This window comes from Ovis canadensis, chromosome 19 (assembly GCF_042477335.2).
Source record: "Ovis canadensis isolate MfBH-ARS-UI-01 breed Bighorn chromosome 19, ARS-UI_OviCan_v2, whole genome shotgun sequence".
NCBI lineage: Eukaryota > Metazoa > Chordata > Mammalia > Artiodactyla > Bovidae > Ovis > Ovis canadensis.
This window is the reverse complement of record NC_091263.1, coordinates 68,904,658-68,932,641: the sequence shown is the minus strand read 5'-3', so window position 1 is coordinate 68,932,641 and position 27,984 is coordinate 68,904,658. Positions and strand designations below refer to the sequence as shown.

At 49.8% G+C, this 27,984-nt stretch overlaps 1 protein-coding gene across 1 annotated transcript; it reads left to right on the top strand.

Moving 5' to 3' along the window:
• The first annotated feature begins 48 nt into the window (after window positions 1-48).
• Window positions 49-27,879, top strand: SEC13 (SEC13 homolog, nuclear pore and COPII coat complex component). Its single transcript, XM_069560904.1, has 9 exons — window positions 49-796; window positions 3,215-3,259; window positions 5,471-5,586; window positions 7,984-8,135; window positions 8,514-8,647; window positions 15,957-16,090; window positions 16,443-16,566; window positions 18,130-18,276; window positions 27,464-27,879. The coding sequence occupies exons 1-9, from the start codon at window positions 794-796 to the stop codon at window positions 27,575-27,577; spliced, it is 969 nt and encodes a 322-aa protein (XP_069417005.1). The 5' UTR covers window positions 49-793; the 3' UTR covers window positions 27,578-27,879.
• The last annotated feature ends 105 nt before the right edge of the window (window positions 27,880-27,984 follow it).

Below are 27,984 nucleotides of genomic sequence, written 5' to 3'. Positions count from 1 at the left end.
CAGGGCTGCCAGACCATGTGAGGCTGAGGGGAACCGCCCCACGGGCTCTGTCCAGCTACAGCATTCTCGCTGTGCAGGCGAGAAGCCAGGGACCTAGGGGTTGGGGAAACTGGCGGCTGGATCCTGGGCTCCAGCTGCAGGAGTCGAGCTGAGATCCCTCCTTGCCCGGGGCATCTAGCCGGTGGGCCAGATTCACAGGATCCCAGAGCCCTGATGGAAAAGGCGGTTTCGGAGGCATTGATCCTCCGGCTTGGAAGGGGCAGGAAGAGAGACAGGCTCAGCTCCTGGCAAGGGGCTTATTTGCTGGGCTTCTTTGCCCCTGCTCCCAGCTTGGGTCCTGAGGAGACACTAACAAGGAAGAACAAGGACCATTCTGGCCACTACCCCCCAAATTAATCATCCTAAAAGGTTCATCATAAGGCCCGTCGCACCCAAAACCGCAGAGGCGTTCCTTAGGAGTCCTTTTTTTTCCTGTGTGGACCTCAGGAAAAGGGAAGAGTTGGGGCGCGAGGGAAGACAGCCTAAAGCTTCAGATTACTAGTCCCGGGTCTGCGTCGCCATGGGAACGAGAGTCCCACCGCGCTTTGGTCTCGCGCGCTACGCTCGGAGAAGGGGAGGGGCCATGGCCCTCAGGAGAGGACGGAACGTTTGTGCGAGCGGAGCTCGCTGCTGCCCGGAGGCTCCGGCGTCCGGACCCGACGGGCTTCCAGCCCGACGCCGGAAGTGAGCTGTTCCGAGGCGACGCGGGGTCCTGCCACGTCTGAGTCCAGAAGCCGCTGCCGCCGCTACAACCATGGTGAGTGTTGGGGTCGGGGTCGCGGCCCTCCGGGGTCCTCGCCGCGCTGAAGTTCGAGCCCCACTCTGGGGCCGTACAGTTCTGCCGCCCCGCTCGGATTTGAAGTTCGGTGGCTCTGGGGGTGGTCAGAGGGAGGCCGCGGAACCTCTCAGAACTCTGCGGACAGCCCAGCTGCCGCGTCCCCTGCTCTCCTTTCCTTCTCCCGCAACAATTGAAAACAAAATCCCAAACACCGTAGGAGCCGCTGTATTCTGAGCCCTTAGCGGGTTCCAAGCATTGTTCCTAATCTCAGCCTGCCCACAGCCCCGTGAAGTCGATTCAGGTAAGCCAGGGTTCTCGAGGAAATGTCTGTGCCTCGGTTTTTGAGGAAAGCTGGGTGAGCCCACAAGTCAGGACGCTGGGTTTGGTCCTTGCTCTGCAGGAGACTGGGTTTTAAGTTTCTTGGGGTTTTTTTCCTGGCCTTTTACTGAGTAGGTACTGAGTAGAGTTGGGGTCGCTTATGCTATGACAGTCAGCTTTTTTAAAAAATGAGTTTTTAACTCCGTAGTTCTGAAGAGGTGAACTGTTTTTTTTTTTTTTAAGTAGCTTAAAAAACAATAAACACGCACTTATTCATCAGTCCTGGTTGGTGAGAGAGTGGGTTCAAAATAAATGCTGATAATCTATCTGCAAGGTCCCCTGATGAACTAGTATGAAACTACCAGTAAGTTTTCTTTCTGTGTACTTAGCATCGGGCCATTAACTTAGGCAACTGGATGTATCGCCTAGATAGGCAGGCTAGTGGGGTGGAAAGCTTTGTGGGGTAGGAATTATTAATAGCAGGTGGGGGCTCTTCTCCCATTGCCACCTTTGACTAGCCCTGGAGCAGGTGTCTTCCTTTCTCTGGGCTTCATATCCTTTGTCAGCTGGCTGTGAACTCTACCCTTTGGCTTTCTTAGTGCACATGTGAAAGCACTTTATAACCCCGGGCAGCTTGCTGCAGGTAGGAGAGGCTTCTCTTTCTCTTGCTTCCTTGCCTTTGCGGATCGTGGGGACCTGCTTTGCAGGGCGTCTAGACTTTGATGAGAGAATTTGTGTTTGCGTGATGTGCCCCTTTTGCACTGCTTTGTAACCATCCTCTTCCAGCGTCCTCCTTTCTGAAAAGTCGGGTCAGGTTTTAAACCTGCTAGGAAAAGATGAAATGGGGGAGACGGTAAGAAGTATCATTTCCAGTCTGAAACCTGCCTTTTAGTCTCGTTTGTATCCCGAGTTTTGAGAGACTAGTGGTGGAACATAGTCCAACTGTCCATTTTTGTCCATTGACTTATTCGTTCAGCAGATAGTCACTGAGTTCCTTCTGGTTGCAAAACGCTGTGCTGGGTGATGAGAGGATGCAGAACTGTCAGTGACACCAACCCTGGCTCTGGGGAGCTCGCCTTCTCGTTGGGAGAAGGAGGCGTCTAAAGTGTTGTAGACATTCAGTGTTGATATTCAGAGGAGTTTGGCCAGTCGGGAAATCTGGGAATCTTCAAGACCCAGTGTTGGGGGGCGGGGTGTGGTCATAATTTGAGCTGAGTCTCAGAATGGATATGAAGGTATGGTAACTGTACTCCAGCCAGCTCTGCGAACTGGACTCTGTCACAGGTGGTGGACCAGGGAGCAGCCTCAAGAGAATCAACTGAATCGATTAATCAAAGTCTTTAGGTGAAAATCCTGTTATGCAAAAAGCTGCCTGGAACATCCGAGGCTCTGTCCTCGAGGAAGGCTGCTCCGTGGTCCGGCTGTAGCTCCCTCGGAGTCCCTCTTCAGCCTCAAGCGTAGCCAGGACCTCCCGTGCCACTGTGCCCGATCTTTGCTCGTATTATTCCCTCTGCTTGGACTATACTTTTTTACCCTTGTGTTAGTCACTCAAGTCTTGTCCAACTCTTTGCAACCCTATGGGCTGTAGGCCGCAAGCTCCTCTGTCCATGGAATTCTCCAAGCTAGAATACTGGAGTGGGTTGCCATGCCTTTCTCCAGAGTATCTTCCCTGGTCCAGGGATCGAACCCGGGTCTCCCACATTGCAGGCAGATTCTTTACCGTCTGAGCTACCAGGGAAGCCACCTGCCAAATTCCTCCTCATCTGAGCCCTTTTTTTTTTTCCACCACCACCAGCCCCTCAGACTGCTATAGCACATACTAACCCCATTAAAATATTCATTCTGCCTTGTTGGGGTTACTTCCAAACAGGCATCTCTGGGGCAAGAAGTACTTCTCTTCTATGTCTACATCTCCAGTCCCTGGCATAGTGCTTGGCGCAACAAAGGCACTTAGAGTGAATGTTTACTGAATGAATGAATGATCGGATGCTATCAGGAACTTTAAAAGTGGTGGATTTAATGAGATGATTGCATTCTAACTACCATCAGTTCATTTACCAACAATATCTTTGGTTTTAGGTGTCAGTAATTAATACTGTGGACACTTCCCATGAGGACATGATTGTAAGTATTCCTTTAGCCCTCCCTCACAGGCTGAGGACATGGGCATCTCTGTTGATGATTTATGAGTCCAGTGTGGCCTTGCAGCCTTTGCCAGTCAGGCTGTAACATCAGGGGTATGGTCAGTCTCCAGGCAGGCCCTCTGAGTTGACAGGGCTGTGACAGTCTGATTACTCGAAGTCAGGGAAAACCCAGAAACAGTTTGCAGCTCAAGGTACTTAGTCTCCTGGCCAGAAAAGTAACTGCCTCTGGGATGGGATGGAAGTGGGTACAGAGGTTTGAAATAGTCTTCCCACCTATCTTCCTCTTGCTGTCACTTCTTAGCCCCATTGAAAAGGGGATTAAAGAAGAAAAAATAAGGACTTCTCTCGTGGTCCAGACTTATGCTTATTGGAAGCCGTATGCTTCCAGTGCAGGGAGCACAGGTTTGATCCCTAGTTGGGAAGGTTCTGCCTGCTGCGTGATGTGACCAGAAAAAAAAAGGAAAGAAATAGGAAGATGACTCAATAAAAAGGCAGAGCCAGGTCGGACCACCACAGATGGCGGGCCAGACGGTGCCCTTTGAACCAGAAGTCATTAACTCAGGGTGTGTCCTGAGAGGTGAACACCTGGCTTAGTGTACAAGGACAGGGCTGTGGGAGAAGGTCCAGAGGTCAAAGTCTGCAGCAGAGGATGCAGACTCTGCTTCATGCAGGGCAAGGAGTGCAGGAAGCCTTGAGCAAGACCCAGGTCAGTCAGCCTACAGCATTGCATCCCAGGCATCCTGCGCTCACGGTCTCCCTCCAGCTGTTGCTTTGGGGCTTCCCAGTGGTTGCTTGGATGTGGTCGTCCTTGGAGACAGCGCGGCACATGGGTAAGACCGTCAAATCTGAGGTCCCCAGTCAATCTGTTAACTTTAAGATGATCCAGTGTGAGGTCCCTCGTCAGTCTGTTACCTTTTCTGAGCCAGCCTTGATTTTCTTGTAGCTGAGATGGGAAGTGCCGTGGGTGTGCCCCCTCTCTGGGCGGGTTCATCTTGGGGAACAGATGAGACAGGGTAGTAAGGGGGAGCATCTGCGTGCTCATGGCACATCACACCCCCAGCCGAATACTGCTGCTTCAGCGTCTCTTTAACCTTCATGAGGTTGAGGCCATTATCAGCTCCATTTAAAGACAAGGAAGCTAAGGTTCCAGGGCATTAGGACATTTTCCCAAGGTTGCATGGCAGAAAACTTGAGACAGGATTGGAGTCTCGGTGCTGTGCCCTGCTTCCTCCCAAAGTGTGTGGCAGCCTGCAGGAGCAGTGCCTCAAAAGCACCTCTGTCTCAGCACCGCCCTGCCTGCCTTCCAAGGAGCCAAGACCTGGAGTGGTGGGGAGGCTTGACTTCTCAAGAGGAATCAGGATGTCGTCCTTGGGTAGGGAGATGAGGAAGGAGTGTCTAAGCAGACAGAATAATTGCTTCCCTTTGAAAGGATGTAATTGCTCCCGATGACCACAGCGTGACAGCTGATAGTTCCTGAAACCCCAAAGGTACAATGAGGAAGACATGTTATCCGTTGAAGTAGCAGGGCCAGTAAGTTCAGCAAGGCAGCAGGCAGATGGACTCAGAGGAGCCATCGCCCAGATGGACAAGGAGCTGTGGGCGGGGCCTGGCCCTGGAGGGCAGCCTCAGTGAAGCCGGTTCATCAGTGGCAGGACCAGCAACGTTGAAGTGCTGGGTGGAGAGTTCGGGGTCCTGGGCACACTGCTGGGGAGAAGGTCAGGTAGAAACCCAGAACAAAGGTCTGCAGAGGATCCAGGTCCATGGGTGGAGGAAGGAGCCTAAATGGCCAAATGGAACCTTGTGTCCCGGCCAGACGTGCATTGTGGAGGACCTCCCTGGGGCCCGCCGGCTGTCAGAGGCCTGCTTCTCTACGTCGGCGTTAGCCCCTTGTTCTGGCATTGAGCCGAACCTCCCTGGTAGCATATGGAGCCTCGACACAGTGGGGCGGGAGGAAGGAGAGAGAAGCTGCGCGAGCTTTCCTCCCACACCCCACTGCCGGTCGGGATTGGGAGGACTTTCCCCGTGCTGTGAAGGGTCTGAAAGCAGCTGGGTGTGGTTTCTCTTGTCCATTTCAGAAGGAAGTTGCCTGTGATAGTGTTACCAAGCTAGCTTCCTGCCAGATAGTGATGATTCTCTGAGGTTCAGTTGATCTCAGGTCCTGTCGATCTCAGGTCCTGTCCTCCCTCTGCAGCACGACGCCCAGATGGACTACTACGGCACCCGCCTGGCAACCTGCTCGTCAGACAGGTCCGTCAAGATCTTCGACGTGCGCAACGGGGGGCAGATCCTCGTCGCCGACCTCAGGGGGTAAGCGCCCCTGACCCTGGACAAAGCCTCAGAGAGCGTTTGGGTTTCTCAGATGTGGCAGGGAGGGCTGAGAGCCCAGATCAGAGCAGCCCCTGGTGTGGTTAGCAGAGAGGCTTCCTGGTCCCGGCCAGCTGACTGCCTCAGCAGGCGTCCCGGGCTAATGGGCCAGGAGCCAATCCCACCTCTGCCACCCAGATGCCCACAGACAGCCCTGGGGTGAGAGTCAGGTAACCCCCCTGTCTTCACCTGCTCACCCCCGACCCAGGCCGGGGCAGCCTCCGCCCAGGCAGTGCCTGCTCACAGGCCTTCAGTGGCTACTGCTGTGCTCAAAAGTGGGAAGCTGTCTTTTCTTTTCCTTTTTAAACATGTTCAGCGCACATGATCTAAAGTGGCTCAGAATATAATCGTAATTACGTGGCTCCCACCGTTCGGTCTGTTTGCCTCGGCAGGCACTCAGTGAGTATTTACAAATGTTTGGTTTACCCTTCTCCCTGTGGAGATTCTTGAGATCCTGGTTTTCTTTTTTGTGGCCACACTCTGGTGTTTTCCCTCTCAGTTCACTACCTCAGATGGATAGGATCCTTAATCCGGGTTCCATGAATCTCCAAGGGTTCCGTGGGTAGAATTCAGGGGACAGTGAACTCAGAAAGGGGAAAGGGGAAAAACCACATCTTTATTTTCAGTGACTCTGATGTGTAGCATTTGCTTCGATTACAGCTGTAGGCCAGGAATCACAGTAGTAGTCATGGTACCTGTCCCTTTTTTTTTTTAATATTTGTCTTCACTGGATCTTAGTTGCGCCACTTGAGATCTTCTGTTTTGTTTAGACGTGCAGATCTTTAGTTGTGGCTTGTGGGATCTAGTTCCCTGACCAGGGATTGAACCCAGGCCCTCTGCAGTGGGAGCTCGGAGACTTAGCCAGTAGACCACCAGGAGAGTCCCCAGTCCCTGTCACTTTGTTACCAGAAGAAGTCACGGATATTTTTTATATGACATTACACTTGTAGCTTTCTCAAAATAGCACTTATGCTCATCACTCCTGTGAAATTAGAATGGTTATTAGACTTGCCACTGGAGTTTGTTACTTAACGTATTAACAAAGAAGCACGTATATCACTAATAACATAAATTGTTCTTTAACCTTTTGATGACTTTCAGTATAAATGGATTTCGTTTATAATCCTCAGTCTATGTATTTTATTCATTATCCTGAGAAGGGACCTTAGCCTTCACCAGACTACACAGGAGAGGTTAACAATCCCTGACAAGTGGGTACTCACTACATGTTTGTGAATGGATTAAAGAAAACATAGGTAAGTCAGTAGCCATTTAGGAAGACAGGCCTAGAAATTCCCATCTTCCTGGGTGTCAGGAGTCGCATGCCTGAGGAGCCCAGTGCCGCCTTCCCTGCCCAGTGGCCGCTGGCTGAGCAGAGAGCTCACAGGGCGAGGCCTGGCTGCCAGCACTGGCTTGGACACGATGCCTACTGTCGCTTGGTCCTTTCTGCTCAAAGTACGAAGAGATTGGAGGGTAAATTTATGCCCCCATTCTTTGCTCCCTCAGTTAAAACTCTGCTAGTTGTAGGACGATTGAGTCTCCAGGAGTTTCATTGGCAGCTCCTTTGTGGAGGTTGCGGCTGGACCATTGTCCCAGCTAAGGGAGGTGGCTCTTGAGTGTCCGTAGCCCCGGATGAATGGGTGAGCAGGGAGCAGCTCACAGGTGTCAAACTCGGGTTTTTTCCTTTTCTTGTACCCAGCAGTGTTTCAGACTCTTAAATGAGTTGTCACAGACATCTCCCTCATGACCACCATGTGAAAGAAGTCATGCTGACGTCTCTCTCAAGAGACAAAGCGAAAGAGGGGGTAACGGCCCTGCCCTGAAGTCAGGCAGCCAGTGAGTGGGGGATGGGTGTGAAAGAGCCCGACCCATCCGCTGTGTGCTGGGTGCCCCCTCTTCTGAGCCGCGGACCCAGTACAGAGCCTGGCACGGCACATCCTCAGACAGTAGTGACCAGGTGAACGCACAGAGATGGGAAGGGAAGAGAGAGACCTGCCTTTTGAAAAAGTGAAGAGTAGTGGAAGGTACTAAGATGAAACATTCACTGCCTGCTCAAGAGCACAGCCTCCTCAAGGGCTCTGCTGGCTCAAGAGGGAAGGGCTGACTTGCTTTCAGCCTCAGGGTCCTCACTGTCCGGGGAAAGTCCCTTTTGGAGTGACGTTATTCAGCTCTAGCCCTTTTGAAATTCTTCGGCAGTTCTCCCCTGAGAAGCCATTCACTTCTGTCCAAAGCAGTGGCCGGCAGAGTGCCCTCCGTTCCTTTTGCCCATCTGACCAGCCGGCAGAGTGCCCTGCCTTCCTTTTGCCCATCTGAACAGCCTCTGGCCCTCTCGCCTTGCAGCCATGAGGGTCCCGTGTGGCAGGTGGCCTGGGCCCACCCCATGTATGGCAATATACTCGCGTCCTGCTCCTACGACCGGAAAGTCATCATCTGGAAAGAGGAGAATGGCACCTGGGAGAAGACCCACGAGCACACAGGACACGACTCCTCAGGTACAGCGCGGGGAGCGGGCGGGGGCAGGGCGCGCGGTGGGAGGGTCCATCCACAGCGGAGGCAAGGTCCTAAAACCTAAAGCCAGTACAAAGCAAAACGAGAAGAGCAAAGACGAGACGGCGAGGCTGGTTGGTTGGTTTTTTCCTGTAAGGTTTATTCAAGTACTGGTCTTTGTTCTGAGAGTATAAGATAGGCTTTAGCTGATGATGATGATATTAGTAGGTGATGGGTTTTTTAAATCTCAATTGACAAAATTACAACTTTCCCCAAGGTGATCTCTACGATTTTTCTTTTTTCTTTTTTTTTTTTTAGAAATTTAGTTACACAGTAAGTCTCGGACGTGAAAGTCTCTCACTGTGCCTCCTTTCTTCCTGCAGTAAACTCCGTATGCTGGGCTCCCCACGACTACGGCCTCATCCTGGCCTGCGGCAGCTCGGACGGGGCCATCTCGCTGCTGACCTACACCGGGCTGGGCCAGTGGGAAGTAAAGAAGATCAACAATGCTCACACTGTAAGTCCACACCCTGCCTGCGGGTTGCGGCCTCGCCACGTGTCTGCCCTTCCCTCCTTAGAGAAGGGCAGGAGCGGCGTCACTGCTGTGCAGTGTGCCACAGGAGGGCTGCTGAGCAGACACCTGCTGGGCAGGTCTGAGGCTCTTTGCGCCGAAGCCAGACAGAGGCTACATCCAGGGAGGCCAGGCTGCACCTGCCTTATTCAGCCCAGGGCGGCGCTGGCACTGGTTCCTCCAAGTCAGGGAGGGCCAGGGCACTGGCAGGGTGGCAGCACTAGCCTGCCTATCTGCCACCCTTATTGTGCACACCGCAAGGTGACATGGCCTGCAGTGACCACTGGGGCCCCTGGAACTGATTGGTGTTACAAAAAGCATCATAGGAAGTTAGTTCTCTGCTTCCTGTGTAAGGGTGAAACAGTCAAGGAAGCACTGTGAACAGTGCTGGGGGGGCTCAAATTTCTTGAGCCTCTAGTGTATGTCATGTAATCCTCACAGATGTTTGTGAATCAAAAAACTAACACATGTACAGATGCGTGAGCTCACCAGTCCTGTTCTCATTTTGTGAATAGATATGTGAGGCCCAGATAACTGACTTAGAGGAGGTGCTGTGCTGGGGTTAGAACACTGGAATCTGTGTACCTCTTGTCTACACAGCCATCCAGCCTTGATGGCCCCAGAGCTTCTGAAAGCTATCCAGACGGAAGTCAGAAGCCCCAAGTCTAACCCCGTACTTTCGCAGTTCTCAGATCCTGGGAATCCACAGCCTGCCCAGCCTTCAAGGCCCCAAGAGCCTGTCTGTGGCTCTTGTTACTTGGGACCCTGTGACCTACATCTGCTGACTAACATAAAATTGAATAGGCCTAGAGGCTTCTGGAAAGATGGCAGGGAATGACGTCATAGTGCTTGAGTCTCTTCCACATCTCTGCATAGAAACCAAGAGAGCAACTTAGGTAGCAAAAACGAACCTTTCTAAGCAGTAGTTGACAACAGAACCGGGTAAAAACGTATTTCCATAAACTCGAAAATACAAGCGAAGAGGGATGGACCAAATACAACACCAAGACTGCGTGGTGTGGGCATGCGAGCAAGACGAGGAAGTAAGTGGCGGGCAGTGCCTTCCAGTGGCACCTGCGGAGGACCCGCAGAGAGCAGGAGGTGTTCACGGAAAAGCGCAGCCGGCCGCTGTTTGAGAACAGGGATTCTGGACTTCTGTTTGTAACATGTTAAACTCATAAAATTCACCCTTAAAAATACAGAGTTGTGTAGTTTTTACTCTACTTACAAAATTGTACAACTCTCACCGCTAACACCCAGTGGTATTATTGGGGTGATAATACTCATCACCCCAATAAGAAACCCCATTAGCAGTCACTCTCCACCCTGCCCTACCCCCAGCCCTAAGCAACCCTAATCTACCTTCTACCTCTATGAATTTGCCCACTGGACATTGCCAGTGGACATTACATATTGTCTCTGGACACTGCCTGTAAGTGGAACTATGCAGTACAGTCCACAGAAGACTGACTTCTCTCACTTGGCTTGTTTTCAGGGTTTATCCATGTTTCATCCAGATCATAGCATATATCACTGCTTCATTCCTTTTTTATGGCTGAATAATATTCCATTGCATGAAAAAATATATACACACACATTTTATTTTGCATTTATTTCATTTTTATTCATCAGCGGTCATTATGAATAACACTCTTACATTTGTGTATAAGTTTGTGGTTTTAATTTTTGGGGGTAACTGCCTGGGTGTCGAACTGCCAAGTAAGGGAAGCTCTGTTTAATTTTTTGAAGTAACTGCTAAACTGTTATCCAAATTAACTGCCCCGTTTTACATCCCTGCTAGCAGTGTATGAGGGCTTCAGTTTCTCCACATCCTTGCCAACATCCCTTTTCTTGTTGATGATAGCCGTCCCAGTGGGTGTAAAGTAGTACCTCCTTGCAGTTCCGGTTTGCATTTCTCCAGTGACTGATGATGTTGGGCATCTTTTCACATGCTTCCTGGCCTTTTGTGTATCTCTGGAGAACTGACGGGGGGATGGGCTTGCACTGTCTCATACTAGGTGAGTGCAGGGGACCCACCGTAAGAAAGACTGGAAAGGGGGCCGGGGAAGTCTCGCCATATGACCCGCTGGCCTTGCTTCCACGGCAGTGCTCCTCCTGAGCAGAGGGACGCAGAGCCAGAGAGAGACACAGAATGGAGGATGCAGACCAGAGTGGCCGAGAGGAACACAGCCTTGAAATCCCCAAAGCAAGTGTCAGGTTTGTTAACACTACACAGAGACAGACTTCTGAACTTAGGAAGGCTTTCCTGAACTTCACCATCAGGAAAACTAATTTCACGTAAAAATAACTGAGAAGTATTTGAAGTGAAATCACATACAGAATTTTCCTTTAAGAAAGAAAGACTATGTAGAATAGCACCCTTACAGACAGTGAAAGAAAGACATGCCTACAAAAATTGAATCAGTTGTCATCTATTTCAAATCAAGCTAAAAAGACTTTTTTTTTTAATGACAAAAGACATAAAGTAGCATAAATGAAAATTAGAAAAATTCAGAAAAAATGAAGTGACAGGGCTCAATAAATTTAAAATTATAAATAAAGACTAACTTTAGAAGGAGTGTAAGAGCAAATAAGCAACAGATACTGCCTTAAGATAAACAGTGAAAAGAAGGGGAAATCCCCCCAAGATGAAGCTATAAATAGATTTTGACAAAAAGTGAAGACAGGCCAAGATCAAATGTGAATATTAGGAGTCCAGAAGAAATCAGAACAAATACTAAAAATTGGTTAAAGAAAAACTACCTTGCTGCTGCTAAGTCACTTCAGTCGTGTCCGAATCTGTGTGACCCCGTAGATGGCAGCCCACCAGGCTCCCCCGTCCCTGGGATTCTCCAGGCAAGAACACTGGAGTGGGTTGCCGTTTCCTCCGCCAATGCATGAAAGTGAAAAGTGAAAGGGAAGTCGGTCAGTCCTGTCCGACTTAAAATTCAAAAACTCTTTGAAACTACATATTGAGAGAGTATACCTTGTATTTAAGAATATCAACCCAGAATCACAAGCCAAAGACCTAAGTATAGTGAAATTACTGGCTTTTAAAACCAGTCCTTCAGGCATCTAGGCGAAAGGAGCCATGTGATTTACAGGGGAGACAGGTTGTCATCAGACTTTTCAACAGAGATGATCAGCGCAAGAGAAAGTGGAGAACGCAGTTACAACACTCGAAAGAGTGTGTGAGCCAAGGACTTACCTTAGCGAAACTGACTAACTGCTGAGTGGGAAAAAAGTCGGTGAAAAGGTGCATGCTGTGATTCCATAGTATGGGAAAGCAACCTCCAGTGACAGCAGGCTGGTGGTCGCTGAGCTTGGGGGGTGGGGGGCAGAGGTGGATTGTAAACTTGGAGGTGCTAGATGTGTTCATTCTCTTTTTTACGAATAACTTACTATTTTTTTATCACTTTTTTTTTAATGGAGCTATTAACTAGTCACCAAGCTGTGCATCACATCCCCGTCTGATACTTATTTTACAACTGCAAATTTGTGTCCATTCAGCCAGTCTGTCCTTCTGGTTGGAGCCTTTGATCTGTTTGTGTTTACAGTAATTATTGACACGTTGTTACTGCCGTTTTGCTAGTCGTCGTGGACTTGTTTCTGTGGGTCTTGTTCTCTTCCTCTTTCGATCTCTTGTGATTTGATGACTAACTTTAGTGCTGTGTTTGGATCCCTTTTTCTTAATTATATGGTGTGTCTATTGTAGATTTTCCGTTTGTGGTTACAATGAGGTTTTGATATGATAGTAGTGGAAATGGCAGCCCACTCCAGTACTCTCACCTGGAAAATCCCATGGACGGAGGAGCCTGGGGGGCTGCAGTCCGTGGGGTCGCTAGGAGTCGGACACAACTGAGTGACTAACACTGTCACTTTCATGCTCAGATCCCTTTATCGTTATCTTCTGTGTATCTGCTACATAGATTTTTGCTTTGTCATTACTATGAGCTTTACATATAACAGCTCATCTACTACCTTTAATATATACTTATATCATGAGCATAAAACATGGAAGATTTATACTTTCATATGTTTTCTTGTTAGCACCCTTTCTTTTCAGCTTAAAAAAGTCCCTTTAACATTTCTTGTAAGGCCGATTTGCTGCTAGGTCACTTCAGTCGTGTCCGATTCTGTGCGACCCCAGAGACGGCAGCCCACCAGGCTCCCCCGTCCCTGGGATTCTCCAGGCAAGAACACTGGAGTGGGTTGCCGTTTCCTCCGCCAATGCATGAAAGTGAAAAGTGAAAGTGAACTCGCTCAGTCGTGTCCGACTCTTAGCGACCCCATGGACTACAGCCCACCAGGCTACTCCGTCCATAGGATTTTCCAGGCAAGAGTACTGGAGTGGGTTGCCATTGCCTTCTCCGTTTAGTGGTGATAAAATCCTTCCACTTTTGGTTATGTGGAAAACCATCTTTCCTTTAATTCTGAACCATAACTTTGCAAGGTAGAGTATTTTTGGTTGGAAGGGTGTTTTCTTTCAGCACTTTGAGATTCCTTTGATATCTTGATATCCTGCAGGCTTTACAGGATATGCTGATGTCAAAGTTAATCAGCTTCTGCAGTTTATGTGCTGTTTAACATCATTTAGATCTCCAAGCTGTCTTTACAGGTTGGAGTGTAAGGAATGCAAACTGTTATCAGTGTGCAAGAACTCAGGGACTATTGTTTCCATAAGCCCTTCCCGAGGTATCTACTAGAGAATAAGTTTTAGACAAAAATGGCCAGAAAGACATCCATATAAACATACAGTTGGTCGTAAAGAACTTAATACTGAATGAATCATGTGCTCGGCTCAGATAGATGGAGTCTAACTATTGGAAAATGGGGTGCAGCACAAGCAGCTGGAGGTCTCGACGTCTTCATGTTAGTACCATCCACACAGAAACACTCCCTCACCAAAAAAAAACAATGGGAAAATGGAGTTGTTAAGTTGTTGAGTCATGTCTGATTCTTTGCAACCTCATGGACTGATGCAAATATTACTAGTTATCATATTGATGGTATTATTATTCTGAGACTATTCTGCTGTGTGTTAAATGAAATAAATAATCATCTATCAGTGAACATCCTTAGCACCATTTCAAGTACACTTGAAATGGTTTCTCACTGAAAGAATCCACAGCTCTGGCCGATCCCAGGTTTTGAGGCAGGAAAGGAACAAACATCTTGTTATACTAGATAGAAAAGAAATCAGTGGCATACGTAGACATACTAAGGTTATGTCAAAGGAGCCACCTTGAACAGGCTCACAGTGCCAAAGATGGGCAGTTTGAGTGTAAAAAGTTAGAATGATTGCAATAAACCGAGAGCCATCAAATACGCTTAAATCCATGCCTTCATCCTGATATTTATTTAATAAAAAAGAATCCGTCATCTTGGAAGGATAACAAGAAACTGGTTCAGAAGGGATTGTGTTTATCCTGCCTTTCCTACCCGATCTGCACCCCTGTGGGGAAGCAAATATTAATGAAATTGCCCCTGTGTAGAGTATTCCATGTAATAAATGACAAAGAAAGGAATAGAATAGAATCACAGTGTCACCATTTTGTATGCCCAGTGAATTAAAAGAGGCGTAAATTATTGACGTGGTAATAACACATAAAGAGAGACAGTCTGAGGTCGTATGCTTCCTGCTGAAGGAATACAGCATGCTCTGTAGTCTTGGCAAAAGGAAACATACCTGAATCTGATCCGTAAGATCATAGGGAAAATCTATAAATGAGAGATGCAGGAAACATCAAAAAAATGTTTTTACTAACACTGGTCAGAATAAACATCATCAAAAAGTCTACAAAAAACTAAATGCTAGGGAGGATGTGGAGAAAAGGAAAGAAACGTCCTGCACTGTTGGTGGGAATACAAATTGAAGTAGCCAGTATGGAAAACAATGTGGAGACTCCTTTAAAAACTAGAGCTACCATATGCCGGATATATGTGGGATACATACCTGGGATATATGTCCCATTCCTGGGCATGTATCCAGAAAAAGTGAGAACTCTCATCTGAAAAGATAGACGCACCTCATCGCTCGTAGCAGCACTACAGTAGCCAAGACGTGGAAACAACGTCAGTGTCCGTAAAGAAAGGAATGGATAAAGAGGGCGTGGCACACACATATATACACACACACGATGGGATATCACTCAGCCGTAAAAGAACAGAGTGACGCCATCTGCGGCAACGCGGATGGACCTAGAGATTCTTATACAAATAAAGTCAGAGAAAGACAAACAGCATCTGATATCTCTTATATGTGGAATCTTAAAAGATCGATGTAAAACACAGCCTCCCAGACAGAGGAAGCAGACTCACGGGACGTCCCTGGCGGCACATCGGTCGAGACTGTGCTCTCAGGGCAGGGGGCGTGGCGGTGACCCCCTGGTTGCAGAACTGAGATCCCGTATGTGGCACAGCGTGACCAAAAAAGGGAAAACAAACTTATGGTTACCAAAGGGAAAAGGGGGGAGGATAAATTAGGAAGCTGTGATTAACATGTACCCACTGCTATCTAAAAATAATAACCAACAAGGAATTACTGTAGAGCGCAGGGAACTCTATTCAGTATCTTGTAATATTAGGAAGTTACAATGGACAAAAATCTGAAAAAACGTATATATGTAACTATCCCTTTGCTGTACACCTGAAACAACACAAGTCTTGCAAATCAACTGTATTTCAATAAAAGAGAATACTGCAATTACTGCTATATATATATATAAACTTTTTTTTTTAATGGCACAACTAAACTGGTGCCTGGGAATGTGCATTTGGGCGACAAATGTGCTAAGATAAATAGAAATCAGAGTGATGCTTACTTGCAGGGGAAGAGGAGCTGTGATTCAAAGAGGACATAAATGACGGGGCTTCTTGGGTAAATGGTCATTTTAGTTTTCGACCTGGGATGACTCCAGGAGTACTTCAGAGTAATTGATGAATCCATGTATGTACTTTGTGTGGTTTTCTGACATCTGTGCCCTCCCTTCGTATATTTGGAATGTGTTCTGTCTTTTAAATTCCTACGAGTCCCTGCTTCCTGCTTTCAATGCACGTTGCTGAGAAAGACGCACACTGTAAGGAATCCGTGAAGGAGAGTTCTGGGCGGCTAACCCTGAGTTCATTAAAAGGACTGTCCTGCGTAATCCAGTCCTGAGAATTGGAGGAGACTATCCCCAGCCTTGGGTCTGCAGAAGCAGTGCCCTGTCGCCGGGCCAAGGGGCAGAGTCAGCACGAGTCCCTCTCCCTACAGATCGGCTGCAATGCTGTCAGCTGGGCCCCTGCTGTCGTACCCGGAAGCCTCATAGACCAGCCATCCGGGCAGAAGCCCAACTACATCAAGAAGTTTGCGTCAGGCGGCTGTGACAACCTCATCAAACTGTGGAAGTAAGCGGAGTTGGTGACCTTTTTAAGGGGAAGCTTCTACCCTGTCTACTCTCTATCCTGTCTACCATGACTCGGCCTCAGTTCACCAGAAACAGAATCACCTTTTCCCCTTCTGCCCGTTGAATACTGTCTTCAGTCTGTCAGAGGACATCCTTTATTTAAAACAAAAAGTCAAAACCTTGCCCTTTCCTCGGGTGCTTTGACTCTTCCTAACTGCTATCATTTGACTCTACAAATGCCATCAGAAAGATGGAGTAGCTTCTCCACCCCTGTGGGGCCCTTGGGGCAGGGGAGGAAGGGAGGTGAGGGAATGGCGCCAAGACTTTGCCTGCTGGATCCTCTCCCCTGCTAGGGAGGAGGAGGACGGCCAGTGGAAGGAAGAGCAGAAGCTGGAAGCCCACAGTGACTGGGTTCGAGACGTGGCCTGGGCCCCCTCCATCGGCCTGCCTACCAGCACCATCGCCAGCTGCTCCCAGGTCAGCTTGGGCCCACACAGGCGTCTCACGTTAGTTAATCTCAGCAAGTCCCATAAGCCCTTACAGTCCCCTGGGGAAAGTCCTTGGACAGGCAGGAGGCTGGCACCTGTGGACCACTCCAAATAAGAGCACTTATGGAACCTGCTCACCTCTCAATGAGGTCTTGACAAGAAGCCACAGTGGCTTTCTTCCAGTGAGCCAAGAGCAAGACCAGACTCAGGACTAGTTCCCCTCCTGACCCTTTTATGGAAAGGGATTGGAGCTACCTGGGCATCATTTTAAGAGTGTTCCCAAGCAAGGACTAGGATCAGCGGGAAGTCCTGAGACCTTGGGCTCATCTCCCTGCTCACACTTCCCAGACAGAAAAGACCCAGGACAAGCCTTTAATTATATGCAACTACCCAAGATGAGGCTTCCCTGATAGCTCAGCTGGTAAAGAATCCACCTGCAATGCGGGAGACCTGGGTTTGATCCCTGGTTTGGGAAGAGCCCCTGGAGAAGGGAAAGGCTACCCACTCCAGTATTCCAGCCTGGAGAATTCCATGGACTATACAGTCCATGGGGTTGCAAAAAAGTTAAACAACTGAGCGACTTTCACTTCACTCATCCAAGATGAGGGGGCTTCCCTGGTGGCTCAGATGGTAAAGAATCAGCCTGCAATAAGAGAGACCCTGAATTTGATCCCTGGGTCAGGAACATGCCTTGGAAAATGGCATGGCAACCCACTCCAATCTTTTTACCTGGAGAATCCCATGGACATAGCCTGGTGGGTTGCAGTCCATGGGGTCACAGAGTCAGACAGGACTGAAGTGCCTAACACTCTCACCGAAGATGCGAGTTAAGCCAGCCCTTTCGCAGCATTTGAGCCTGCTCGCGTGCGTGCGTGCGTGCGTGTGTTCTGAGTTGCTTCCGTTGTGTCCTGCTCTGGTGCGGCCCTGTGGACTGCAATGTGCCAGGCTCCTCTGTCCATGGAATTCTCCAGGCAGGAAGACTGCAGTGGGTTTGCTGTGCCCTCCTCCCAGCCTCTTCTGCTTGGTCCTAAATTTGAGAGGACCAACTATAAGAGGTTCAAATGATGTAAAAGATCCTTTTGGTTTGGTTTGGTTTGTGTGTGTGTTTTTGTGTGGTTTTTTGGTCCCTTCTCATTCTCTGAGCTTGGCTTTTTAAACACCTATACCCATTGCATTGAGAAAGTACAGGGCTACTGGAAACCAAACCCAGGAGGTGACTTGGCACATGTGGGAAAGTCCCAGGGAAAATCTGAGAAACAGCAGTGTTGACAAAGTCCATCCCTGAAACCGGTGTGAGGAAAGGGACCTGGGAGACTCCTGACCAACCTGAAGTGCGTTCCTGGGCTGAAGGGATACAGGCAGGGACGCTGGGCTGGAAATTGGTTGTCAAAGCTGTAAACACCCAGGAGGTCTACCCAGGAGGTCTTTGGCTGTGGTTTGCCCTGATTGCCTCCCCGTGTTCCCGAAAAGGTCCAGTACAGATCCCGGTGGAGAAGATGCCACCGGGGAGGACTGCTGCCCCCACCTCCTGACCCGGGCCTTCTTTCCCCAGGACGGTCGAGTGTTCATCTGGACCTGCGACGATGCCTCGGGCAGCACGTGGTCTCCCAAGCTGCTGCACAAGTTCAGCGACGTCGTATGGCATGTCAGCTGGTCCATCACAGCCAACATCCTGGCGGTCTCAGGTGGAGACAATAAGGTCAGTTCAGTCACTCAGTCGTGTCCAACCCCATGGACTGCAGCATGCCAGGCTTCCCTGTTCATCACCGACTCCCGGAGCGCGCTCAAACTCGTGTCCATCGAGTCAGTGATGCCATCCAACCATCTCGTCTGTGTGGTATTCAAGCCTCCCACCTCTTCGCCAGCACCTAGCAGCCCTCATTTTGCTCTCTGTCTCTATGAATGGACCATTCTAGGACCTCCTAGAAGTAGAATTATAAAGGGTTTGATTTTGTGAGTGGCTTGTTTCACTTAGCATAGTGTTGTTGTTGTTGAGGCACATAACTGATTTACAGCATTGTGTTCATCTCTGCTGCACAGCAGTCATTCAGTTATACATACTTCTTCCGTGTTCCTTTCCATGGTGCTTTGTTACAAAATACTGAATGTAGTTCCCTCTGTTCCGTGGTAGGACCTTGTTGTTAATCCATTCTGTGTATAACAGCTTCCATCTGCTAATCCTGAATCCCCAATCCTTCCCTTATGTAGACCCCATCCATCTTGGCAACCAGAAGTGTATCCTGTCTCTCTGGGAGTCTGCTGCGTAGATGAGGCGGTGGTCATGCCTCTTGCAGTCATGCTTTGCTGTGCCTATTCGCCAGAGACTGAAATGGCCCAGTAATATGTCTGTCTGTATTTTGAGGAACCACATTCTGTTCTCAGTAGAGGCTGTTAGCCTCATTGCACTGCTATCAGCATCTTACAAGGGTTCCATTTTCTCTGAACACTCTTCCTGTATTTGTTATTTCTACACCTTGATTTAAATTTCTGATATTAGGTTGAATATCTTTTTTTCACACTGTGAGTAAAATGTACCTTTTGAAATTACCTTATTAAAAGTGGGCCCTGTTTTCATGGTTATTACATTACCTACCCAAAGTCTTTAATTGACAGCAGGTATCATTTAGAAGCAAACACGTCTTTCGACTATGACCCTTCCTTAAGCACTGGGTTTAAAGTTCTTGTTATAGAGAGTGACAACAAGGAAGCAGCCTCTCTTCCTGACCAACTGCGGTTACTGCAGCTTCCAGAAGCTCAGGAAAAGCCGTATTCCCGGGCTGTCAAGGGGACAGTATGCGCCAGCACACACACTAAAGGGCTTCCTCCTCCTCTCTCCCTCCTCGTCACCCTTCAACACCCAAAATACCAACCCCTGCCGAACCCCAGCACATAGGTGGCTGACCGACGTGGGTGGACTTGAGTCTCTGGACAGACACTAGAGATGGGAAGCCCTCCAGCAAGACCTCTTCCCGCCCAGAGGACTCGCCTCTTGTGGGCACAGTCGGTGCGCTTAACGCTCGGCATGTCCCACATCTGGTGCTCCGGTGCCTTCCGCAGGGACCGGACACTCCGGTCCAGGAGGGCGGCGTTGCCGGCCCCTCCCTCCCAGCTCCCTCGGCCCCTCGCCGCCGCAGCCTTGGTTCCCAGCCAGCTCGGGCTCCAGGGATGGACATCACCCCAGGCTTCAGAGGCCTCATCGCGACACGGTAGATAATACTCTCTGAGGTTTTTCCTTTCTTCCTCTCTTTTATCTGGACGTTTGGTTGATTAGTGTCATGTCCGTTTCAGACTGCTGGGTGCTGGTCCCCTCTGCGTGTGCACATAGCTCCTCTGGAGTTCTTTCCCTGGATAGCTTAGGACAGTGCTCACTGGGGTTCTCTGCGCTGCAGTAGAGTCTTGTCGACTGTCTCCTTTAGTGATGGGAGTTGATATATGTGAACCCCAGCCTTCCCATTTATCTGCCCACCGTACCCTGCACTAACACTTCCTTGTTTTTCTTTCTTCACTGACACGCTCTTTCAAGTTCACCTATAACAGTGTTTGGATTCCACCTGTTATTGAAAGCATAGAATATTTGTGTGTCTGTGTGTGGATTAGATAATTCGTGCGGTCATCTCTGGGTTTATCCACATTGTTGCAATTGGCATTATCCGTTTGTTCCTAGAGATGAGTAATTATTCCAGTGTATATCTATACTACGTTTCTTTTTTACTGGTTCATCTGTTATCAGTGTTTGACATTTTTCTGTTTGTAACTAATGGTGCGGTGAACACTGGCGTGCAGGAAATCTTTTCATATTTGGTGTCTACAGGCCATGTGACAGCAGGTCTTTTTCTGAGTTGACTGTAGTCGATCTCTTGTGAATTTTTGACCGACCTCCATAGTGCTCTGCCGAGTAGGTCTGCCAGTTCCGTCCCCCTGGCAGAGCAGGCAGGCTCCCTTCCTTCCGGGTGCTCTCTGGGGTCGCCTCTCACACTGTAAGGATTGTCCTTCTGTAGGGTGTAACGGGATTCCAGGTTGGTGTCCGGGTGACTTCTTTCTGCTAATTGGGAATGCAGACCATGTCTCTCTGTACTAAGGTTGACAGCAGTGGAGGAAAATCTTTCTCTGCAACCCGCTACTGGAAAATGGGTCGTTTGGAATTCTTTATCCATGAGCTACTAAGGCAATGTTTCTTGAAGGCAGCTGTCTTCTACAGCTCCCAAGGGCCTGGTGAATTTGAACTGCCGGAAACCACGGTTTTAATGAATTATTTTGGGGAGTGGCCACAAAGTGGCAGCGTTTCTTTGCCTGGCTGTAGTCAATCTAGCTTCCAGAACCCTAGGGGATGACATGTCCCTGGGCTGTCAAGAGACTGACGGGTGCGGCACAGACACCCCAGGGTTCCCGTCTCCTCCCTTCCCTCCCCCTTGCCCTTCACTCCAAGAGGTGCCAGCCCAGGAGGCCGCAGTGCCCTGGCGCTGCCCAACATGCGTGGACGGAGGCTAGAGAAGGGGAGCCCTCCACAGAGGCTGCTGGTGGAGACTCGGGCTCTTTTCATGCCTGTCCGGCCCAGAGGACTCAGCTCTTGGGTGAGCTGGGTGTGCTTGAGCCTCTGCATGACCCAACCGTGTCTGACGAGTGTGCTGCCTTCCAGAGGGAACAGGCGCTCAGGTCCATGCGTGGGTCATTGCTGGTCCCTCCCTCCCAGCTCCTCCAGCCCCTGGACACGCCAGCCTTGTTTCCTGGCCAGCTCGGGCTTTAGGAGTGGACATGAGCCCCTGTTTCAGAGGCCTCATTGCAGCACGCTAGATAATACTCTAAGGTTCTCCTTTTTCCCCTTTACCTGGAAGTATTCCTGGTGCACGGTGTTGTCTCAGTTTCAGAATATCGGGGCTGGTCACTGCACACAGGCACAGCCTGTGGCTTCGCAGGCTCTTCAGCAGGATGCTTGGGACACTGTGTTCACTGGCGTCTCTCACTGCTTACGGCGGGTTCTTATTGGTTGTCTCTCTTATTAATGGTTTATGCATGTGAATCCCAGCTTCCTCATGTACCCGCCCACTGTACTGCACCACAGTTCCTTTTGTTTTCTGTCTTCCTCACTGAGCCTGTTTCTCTCTGAAGTTCACATTTCACACTATTTAGATTACACGTTACGAAAATCACAAAATGTCTGTCGGTCTGTGTCTGTATTAGATGGTTCGTGGGATCCTCTCTGGGTCCATCCACATAGCTGCAATTAACATTTTTCCTTTGTTTCCATGGAGGAGGAAGTAATTTCATTATATCTGTACCACGATTTTACCAGTTCATCTGCCTTTGGTGTTTATGGCTTTTCTGTTTATAAATAATGATGCAGAGTTGGAGGGACAGCTGTCTGCAGGCCCTGTGCCTGAAGGGCTCTTTCTCAGTTGACTGTGCTGCCTTCTCAGTTTTTGACCACCCTCCATGACGTTCTGCGTAGTAGGTCTACCAAGTTACACTTCCACCAGCAGGCTAGGAGGTTCCTTCTTTGCAGGCTCCCGCGAGACTGAGTCTTACTGTGTGAGGATGGCCCTTCTGTTTGGTGTCAGTTGGAGTTTCCTGTTGATTCTTTCTACTAATTGCGGGTTTAGAGTATGTGTTTAGCTACTAAGGTTGAAAGCCGTGTGAGGAAAATGTATCTCTGCAGCTTGCTTCCGAAAAGTGGCCTCTGTTTAAAATTATTATCCATGAGATGCCAGAGCATGTTTCTTAAAGGCGTTGCCTCTTACTACCCAGCAGGCCTGGTGAATCTGAGTGCCCTGAAGCGGCGGCTTTAGTGTTGTTTTGGGCAATGGCCACAAGGTGGCAGCATTTCTTCTCCCTGACTGTGGTTAATGCAGCCTCCACAACCCTAGGGAACGACGGGTTCCTGGGTTCTCAGTGAGACTGAAGGGTGCAGAACCAACAGCCCAGGCTTCCTGTCTCCTTCCTTTCCCTTCACACGAACAGACTCAAGCCCGGAAGCCGCAGTGCACGGGTGTTGCCCGGTGTAGGTGAGGGGAGCCCTCCACAGAGGCCGGCTGCGTGGTCTTTTCAAGCCTCTCCCACCCAGAAGACTCCCCTCTCGGGTGCACTGGGAGTGTGTATCCTCCTCATCACCCACCAGCCTGGTGACTGTGGTGCCTTCCAGAGGCACCGGGAACTCCAGGTCCAGGAGGGCATCGTTGCTGGTCCCTCGCTGCCAGCTCCGGCTGCCCCTGCACTCTCCAGCCTTGTTTCCCGGCCAGCTCGGGCTCCAGGGGTGGACATTAGCCCAGCCTCAGAGCCCTCGTGGCAGCACAGCACAGCAGACAACAGTCTCTTGGGTTTCCTTTCTTCTCCTTATTTTCTGGGCGTGTTGTTGATCTACAGGGTCGTGTCAGTTTCAGAATGCTGGGCTGCCCACCTGCACATACACACACCTGTTCTTTCTTGGGTTCTCTCCGGGGATCGCTCAGGTCCAGCATCCACTGGAACTGTCTCTTTGCTGCAGGAGGTTCTTGTTGATTGTCTGTTTTATTCACAGGAGTTTATGTAGCTGAATCCCAACCTTCTCTTTCATCTGCCCCCTAACGCTGCATTAACGGTGCCTTTTTTCCCCCCCTCTTCTTCACTGAGCCTCTTTTACAATAAGTTCACATCTAACGGTATTTAGATTCCACCTGTTACTGAAATCACGAAGTGTTTGTCAGTCTGCATTCTGTATTAGTTGGTTCGTGGGATCATCTCTGGATCCATCCACATAGTGCTGTTGGCATTTTCCTTTGGCTCCCACTGCTGAGGAGTTAATTTCACAGTGTCTACCATGGTTTTTAGCAGTTCATCTGTCGTATTCATCGTTTTAATTTTTTGAAGTTCAGGTGTCTGCAGCTGTGTGCCCGCTGGGCTCTTTCTCAGTCAGCTATGATAGCTCCCTTTCTGAATTTTTGACCAGCCTGCTTGTTCTGCCTAGTAGCGCTCTCAATATCCACTTACCCCATAGTGTAGGAGGGCTGCCTTCTTTCCAGCTTCTCTCCGAGACTGACTCTTTGACGCTGTGTGAGTGGCCCTTGTGTTCGGCGTCGGGATTCCTAGTGGTGTTCCTGTTGAGCCTCTCTACTAACCGGGCAGGAAGACCGTGTCTTTCTGTGCTACAGTTGAGAGCAGTGTGTGGAGAATGTATCTCTGCAGCCCACTAGAGGAAAGTGGTTTCTGTTTTGAATTCTTAGAATTCATGAGATACTGAGCCCCTGTTTCTGGAAAGCAGGTGCCTTTACAGCCCCACAGTTCTGGTGAGTCTGAAGTCTCCTGAAGCCAGGGTTTCTTAATGTCGTTTTGTGCAGTGGCCACAGGCGGCAGCATTTCTTGCTGCCCTACTGTGGTTCATGTAGCCTCCAGAACTGCTGCGAACGACGTGTTTCTGGGTTGCCAGTGAGACTGAAGAGAGAGCACAGAACACCTCAGGGTTCCTGTCTCCTTCCTTCCTCCCCATTACCCTTCACCTGAGGAGGTGTGAACCCTGGAAACACGCGGCGTGCAGGTGCTTCCTCGTGTATGTGGAGTTGCTCTGCACAGAGGCTAGAGATGGGAAGCCCTCTTTGCAGACCTGTCTGCACAGAGCCCTAAAGTCTTTCGAGAGCACTGGGAGTGCTTTAGCCTCTGCATTACCCACCCGTGTCTGCTGGTTACGGTCCCTCCCTGCCAGTGGCCTCAGCCCCTGGACTCTCCAGCCTTTTTTCCAAGCCACCTCTGGGCTCCAGGGATGTGACATTTTCACAGGCCTCACAGCAGACAGTAGCCTCTTAGGTTTTCTTTTTTCTTTTTTGTCTGGGAGTATTCTCGGTTCAGTGTTTCAGTTTCAGAACGCTGGGTGCTGCTCACCTGCCCGTATGCACACAGCTGCTGTCGCTCAGGCTCTTTACCTCGATAGCTTGGGACACTGTTCTCGAGTTCTCTGCGGTGTGGTAGGTTCTTGTTAGAGTATCTGTCTTATTAACAGGAGTTGGTATATGTGCATCCTGACCCTCTCATTTATCTGCTCACTATACCCTGCACTAACACTTTTTTTTTCGTCTACTCAGACCAGGTTCACATCTAACACTGGTTAGGTTCCCCCTATTGCTTAAATCACGAAATATTTGCCTTCTGAATCTACTGGTTCCTGGGCTCATCTCCGGGTCCGCCCGTGGAGCTGCGGTGGCGTCTTCCTTTGTTTCCATGGCTGAAGAATTAACTCCACGATATCATACCACAGTTTTTACCAGTTCATCTGTCGTTGGTATTTATCCTTTTTCTCACTGTTAGTAATGTTGCAGGGAACGTTGGGGTGCAGGTATCTTTTGAGCCTCAGGCGTCTGCAGGCCCTGCTCGGCAGGACTCCTGACTGAACCGTGATGCCCCCTTCTGAATTTCCGACCAGCCTCTAGCGTTCTGTCTAGAGGTCTACCAGTTGACATTTCCCTCAGCAGTGGAGGAGCTTTCCCTTCTGTCCGGGTTCACACTGTGTAAGGGTGGCCCTTGTGTTCAGTGTCGGGATTCCTAGTGGTGGTGCCCGTTGGTCCTCTTGGCAGGAGAACCATGTCTTTCTGTGCTGAGGTTGAGAGCAGTGTGTGGAAAACGTACCTCTGCAACCCACTATTGGAAAGTGGTTTCTGTTCTGAATTCTTATCCGTGAGATTCTGGGGCCCTATTTCTTGAAAACAGGTGCTTTTTACAGCCCCACGGCTTGGTGAGCTTGAAACTATGGTCTTAATATTGTTGCTTTGGGAAATGGCCACAAGGCGGCAGCATTTCTTTCTGCCGTTGGTGGTTGGTGCAGCCTCCAAAGCCCTTGGGAACCACGCGTTCCTGGGTTGCTCTGAGACTGGTGGATACTGCACAGACATCCCAGGGTTTCTGTCTCCTTCCTTCCTCCTCCTCAGCCATCAACCCACTAGATTCCAAACCCGGGTAACCGCGCTGCACGGCTGAGCCCCTGGACAGAGGCTGGAGAAGGGTCCCCTCCCCGGAAGTCGGCTGTGGAGACGGGTCTTTCCAGATCTCCCGCCCCGAGGACTCAGCTCTCGGCTGCTCTGGGTGTGCTTCATCCTCCGCATGCCCCAGGCAGGCCAGCTCCAAGAGGCATCATCGCTGGTCCCTCCCTGCCAGCACCCTACAGCCCTTAACTCTCTAGCCTGGTTTCCCAGCCAGCTCAGGCTCCAGGGATGGACATTAGCCCCGGTGCCAGAGCCTCATCGCCACAGTAGACAAGTCTCTCGGGTTTTCCTTTTTTCCTATTTTATCGGGGAGTACTTCAAATTTACAGTGTCCCGTCAGTTTCAGAACACTGTGCTGGTCACCTGTCCACACACACATACACACACACCCACCCCACACCCCTGTCCTTCCTCGGACTCTTTGCCTGGTTAGCTTAAGGGCCAGTGTTCAGTAGAGCTCTGCTGGGCTACAATAGGGTCTTTTTGATGATCTGTTTTATTAATAGAAGTTTGTCTGTGTGAATCCCAACCTCCTGATTTACCCACCCAGGATACTCTTGAGATTGTTTTTTTCACATTATGTTACAGTTGCCCTTTTTATTAATTTCAAGGGATTCTCCCTGAATTTGTTTCTTTTCTCCTTTAATGATGTATTAGACCATGTGTTTCTGTGCTGTATCTGGTAACATTTGGATCCAATTCCAGCACTTGTTACCTCAGATTCTGTACCTGGGAGCCTCTCAACATGGTGGCATTCACAGATAGTGCTTTCTGTTTAAACCTCCTTTCTGTTGAAGCACTTCCTTGTGGCACAGTTTTAGAGCATGTGGGTAGCACTGCCTGCCTGCTCCTTCCCCCAGCTCACCTCGAAACGTCCCTGTCCTGGCAGTACCGCAGGATAGAGTCCAAAGGGTGTTCGGCTCTCCCTTTGGTGAGCTTCCAAGCAAGAGTGTGCACTTATTGGTAAGTGAGGCTACTTGATTTTTTCTACAGAGTGCCAGTGTAGTTTGTCTGTTTGGGTGATCGGAAGTGGTTCCTGGCCTGGAAGGCAGCTCCAAGGTTTCTTACCTACTAAGTCATGTCCAGCTCTTTGTGAACCCATGGACTTAGCCTGCCACACTCCTCTGACCATGGGATTTTCCAGGCAAGAATACTGGAGTGAGTTGCCATTTCCTTCTCCAGGGGATTTTCCTCACCCAGGGATCGAAGTTGCATCTCCTGCACTGCAGGCAGATTTTCTACCAACAGCCCTCAGGCGAGTAGTGCCGTAGTTTACTAATGCCTTGTTTGTGCTCTCGTCTCTAGCCTTCAGTGTGCCCACGTTCCCTGTAGGAACAGACTCCTGCCCCAAGATCCGGGCGCTGGCTGTGGGTGGTCCTTACCCTGCAGAGTTAGTGTCTCAGCAGCAGATCCAACTGCGATCTCTGTGGAGCCAAACCAGAGTAGCCGATCTGCAAAGTGATAGCCTCTTTGCAAGTAGAGGGCTCTCTTCTCACTCCAGTGCAGAGCCTCAGGAGAAGCCTCTCTGCGTGGTGCTCTGCCAGCCCTGGAAAGGGGCCCTGGGCTAAATATCGGCCACACCTCTTACCTTCTCATGGAGTCAGTCTGTCTTTGCTGTAGGGGCACTTCAGCCTCAGTGCTGGGGTGTAGGATCTGTTCGGGCTTGTCATGTCCATGAAAAGTTCTCAGTTCTTCATCTGCGGGAGATGAAGGCAGGAGCAGCTGGAGTCATCCTCTTCTTGACATCTCTCCCCACCCCCATCTTTCTTTTTATTCCTTTACTTACCTTGGTTCCTCCACTGAAACCACCAAAATGTAAGTGCTCGGTTTAGCCCTCGGCTGTGAGCTGTGGTCTCTGATGGAGGTGGACTGTGCGTCCCTCCTGAAGACGCAGGGAGAGGGGAGGGCGGGGTGCCGCCTCCAGTGGGTGCCGCGTTCTGCTTGCAGGTGACGCTGTGGAAGGAGTCGGTCGACGGGCAGTGGGTGTGCATCAGTGACGTCAACAAGGGCCAGGGATCCGTGTCCACATCTGTCACAGAGGGCCAGCAGAGCGAGCAGTGAGCACACGGGGCGCCTGCTTCTCCACCCGCTGCAGACTCTGGGCCGGCAGCCCAGGCGGCCCCGCGCCCGCGCCATCGGGGTCCCACAGACACAGCAGGACTATCATCTGCCTTAACACGATCTAATATGGTTTGTAACTTACCGTCCAGCTGAACACACACTTGTTCTGAGGGAAAAACTATGAAAAGATCTGAAGGTTGTTATTTTAAGATATTTTGGTCATTTTTACGTACCTTTTACGTTCAGGCGTCATTTGTGGGGTTTGTTTCCAGAGTAATTAAATAAACACATATTGCTTATAACTCTCCCTGCATTTTCCTAACCCGCCTAAAACCGAGCTCCTTCTCACAGTAGTTGTCCTGGAAGAGCACAGATTCAGGCCGAGCCTTGCACGCAGCTGTCAGGCA

What these genes read in the sequence shown, in the direction of transcription:
- SEC13 (XM_069560904.1), top strand. An exon ending in AACCTCATCAAACTGTGGAA is followed by an intron (nt 16,091 to 16,442) that starts GTAAGCGGAGTT and finishes CTCCCCTGCTAG; the next exon opens with GGAGGAGGAGGACGGCCAGT. An exon ending in TCTCAGGTGGAGACAATAAG is followed by an intron (nt 18,277 to 27,463) that starts GTCAGTTCAGTC and finishes TTCTGCTTGCAG; the next exon opens with GTGACGCTGTGGAAGGAGTC.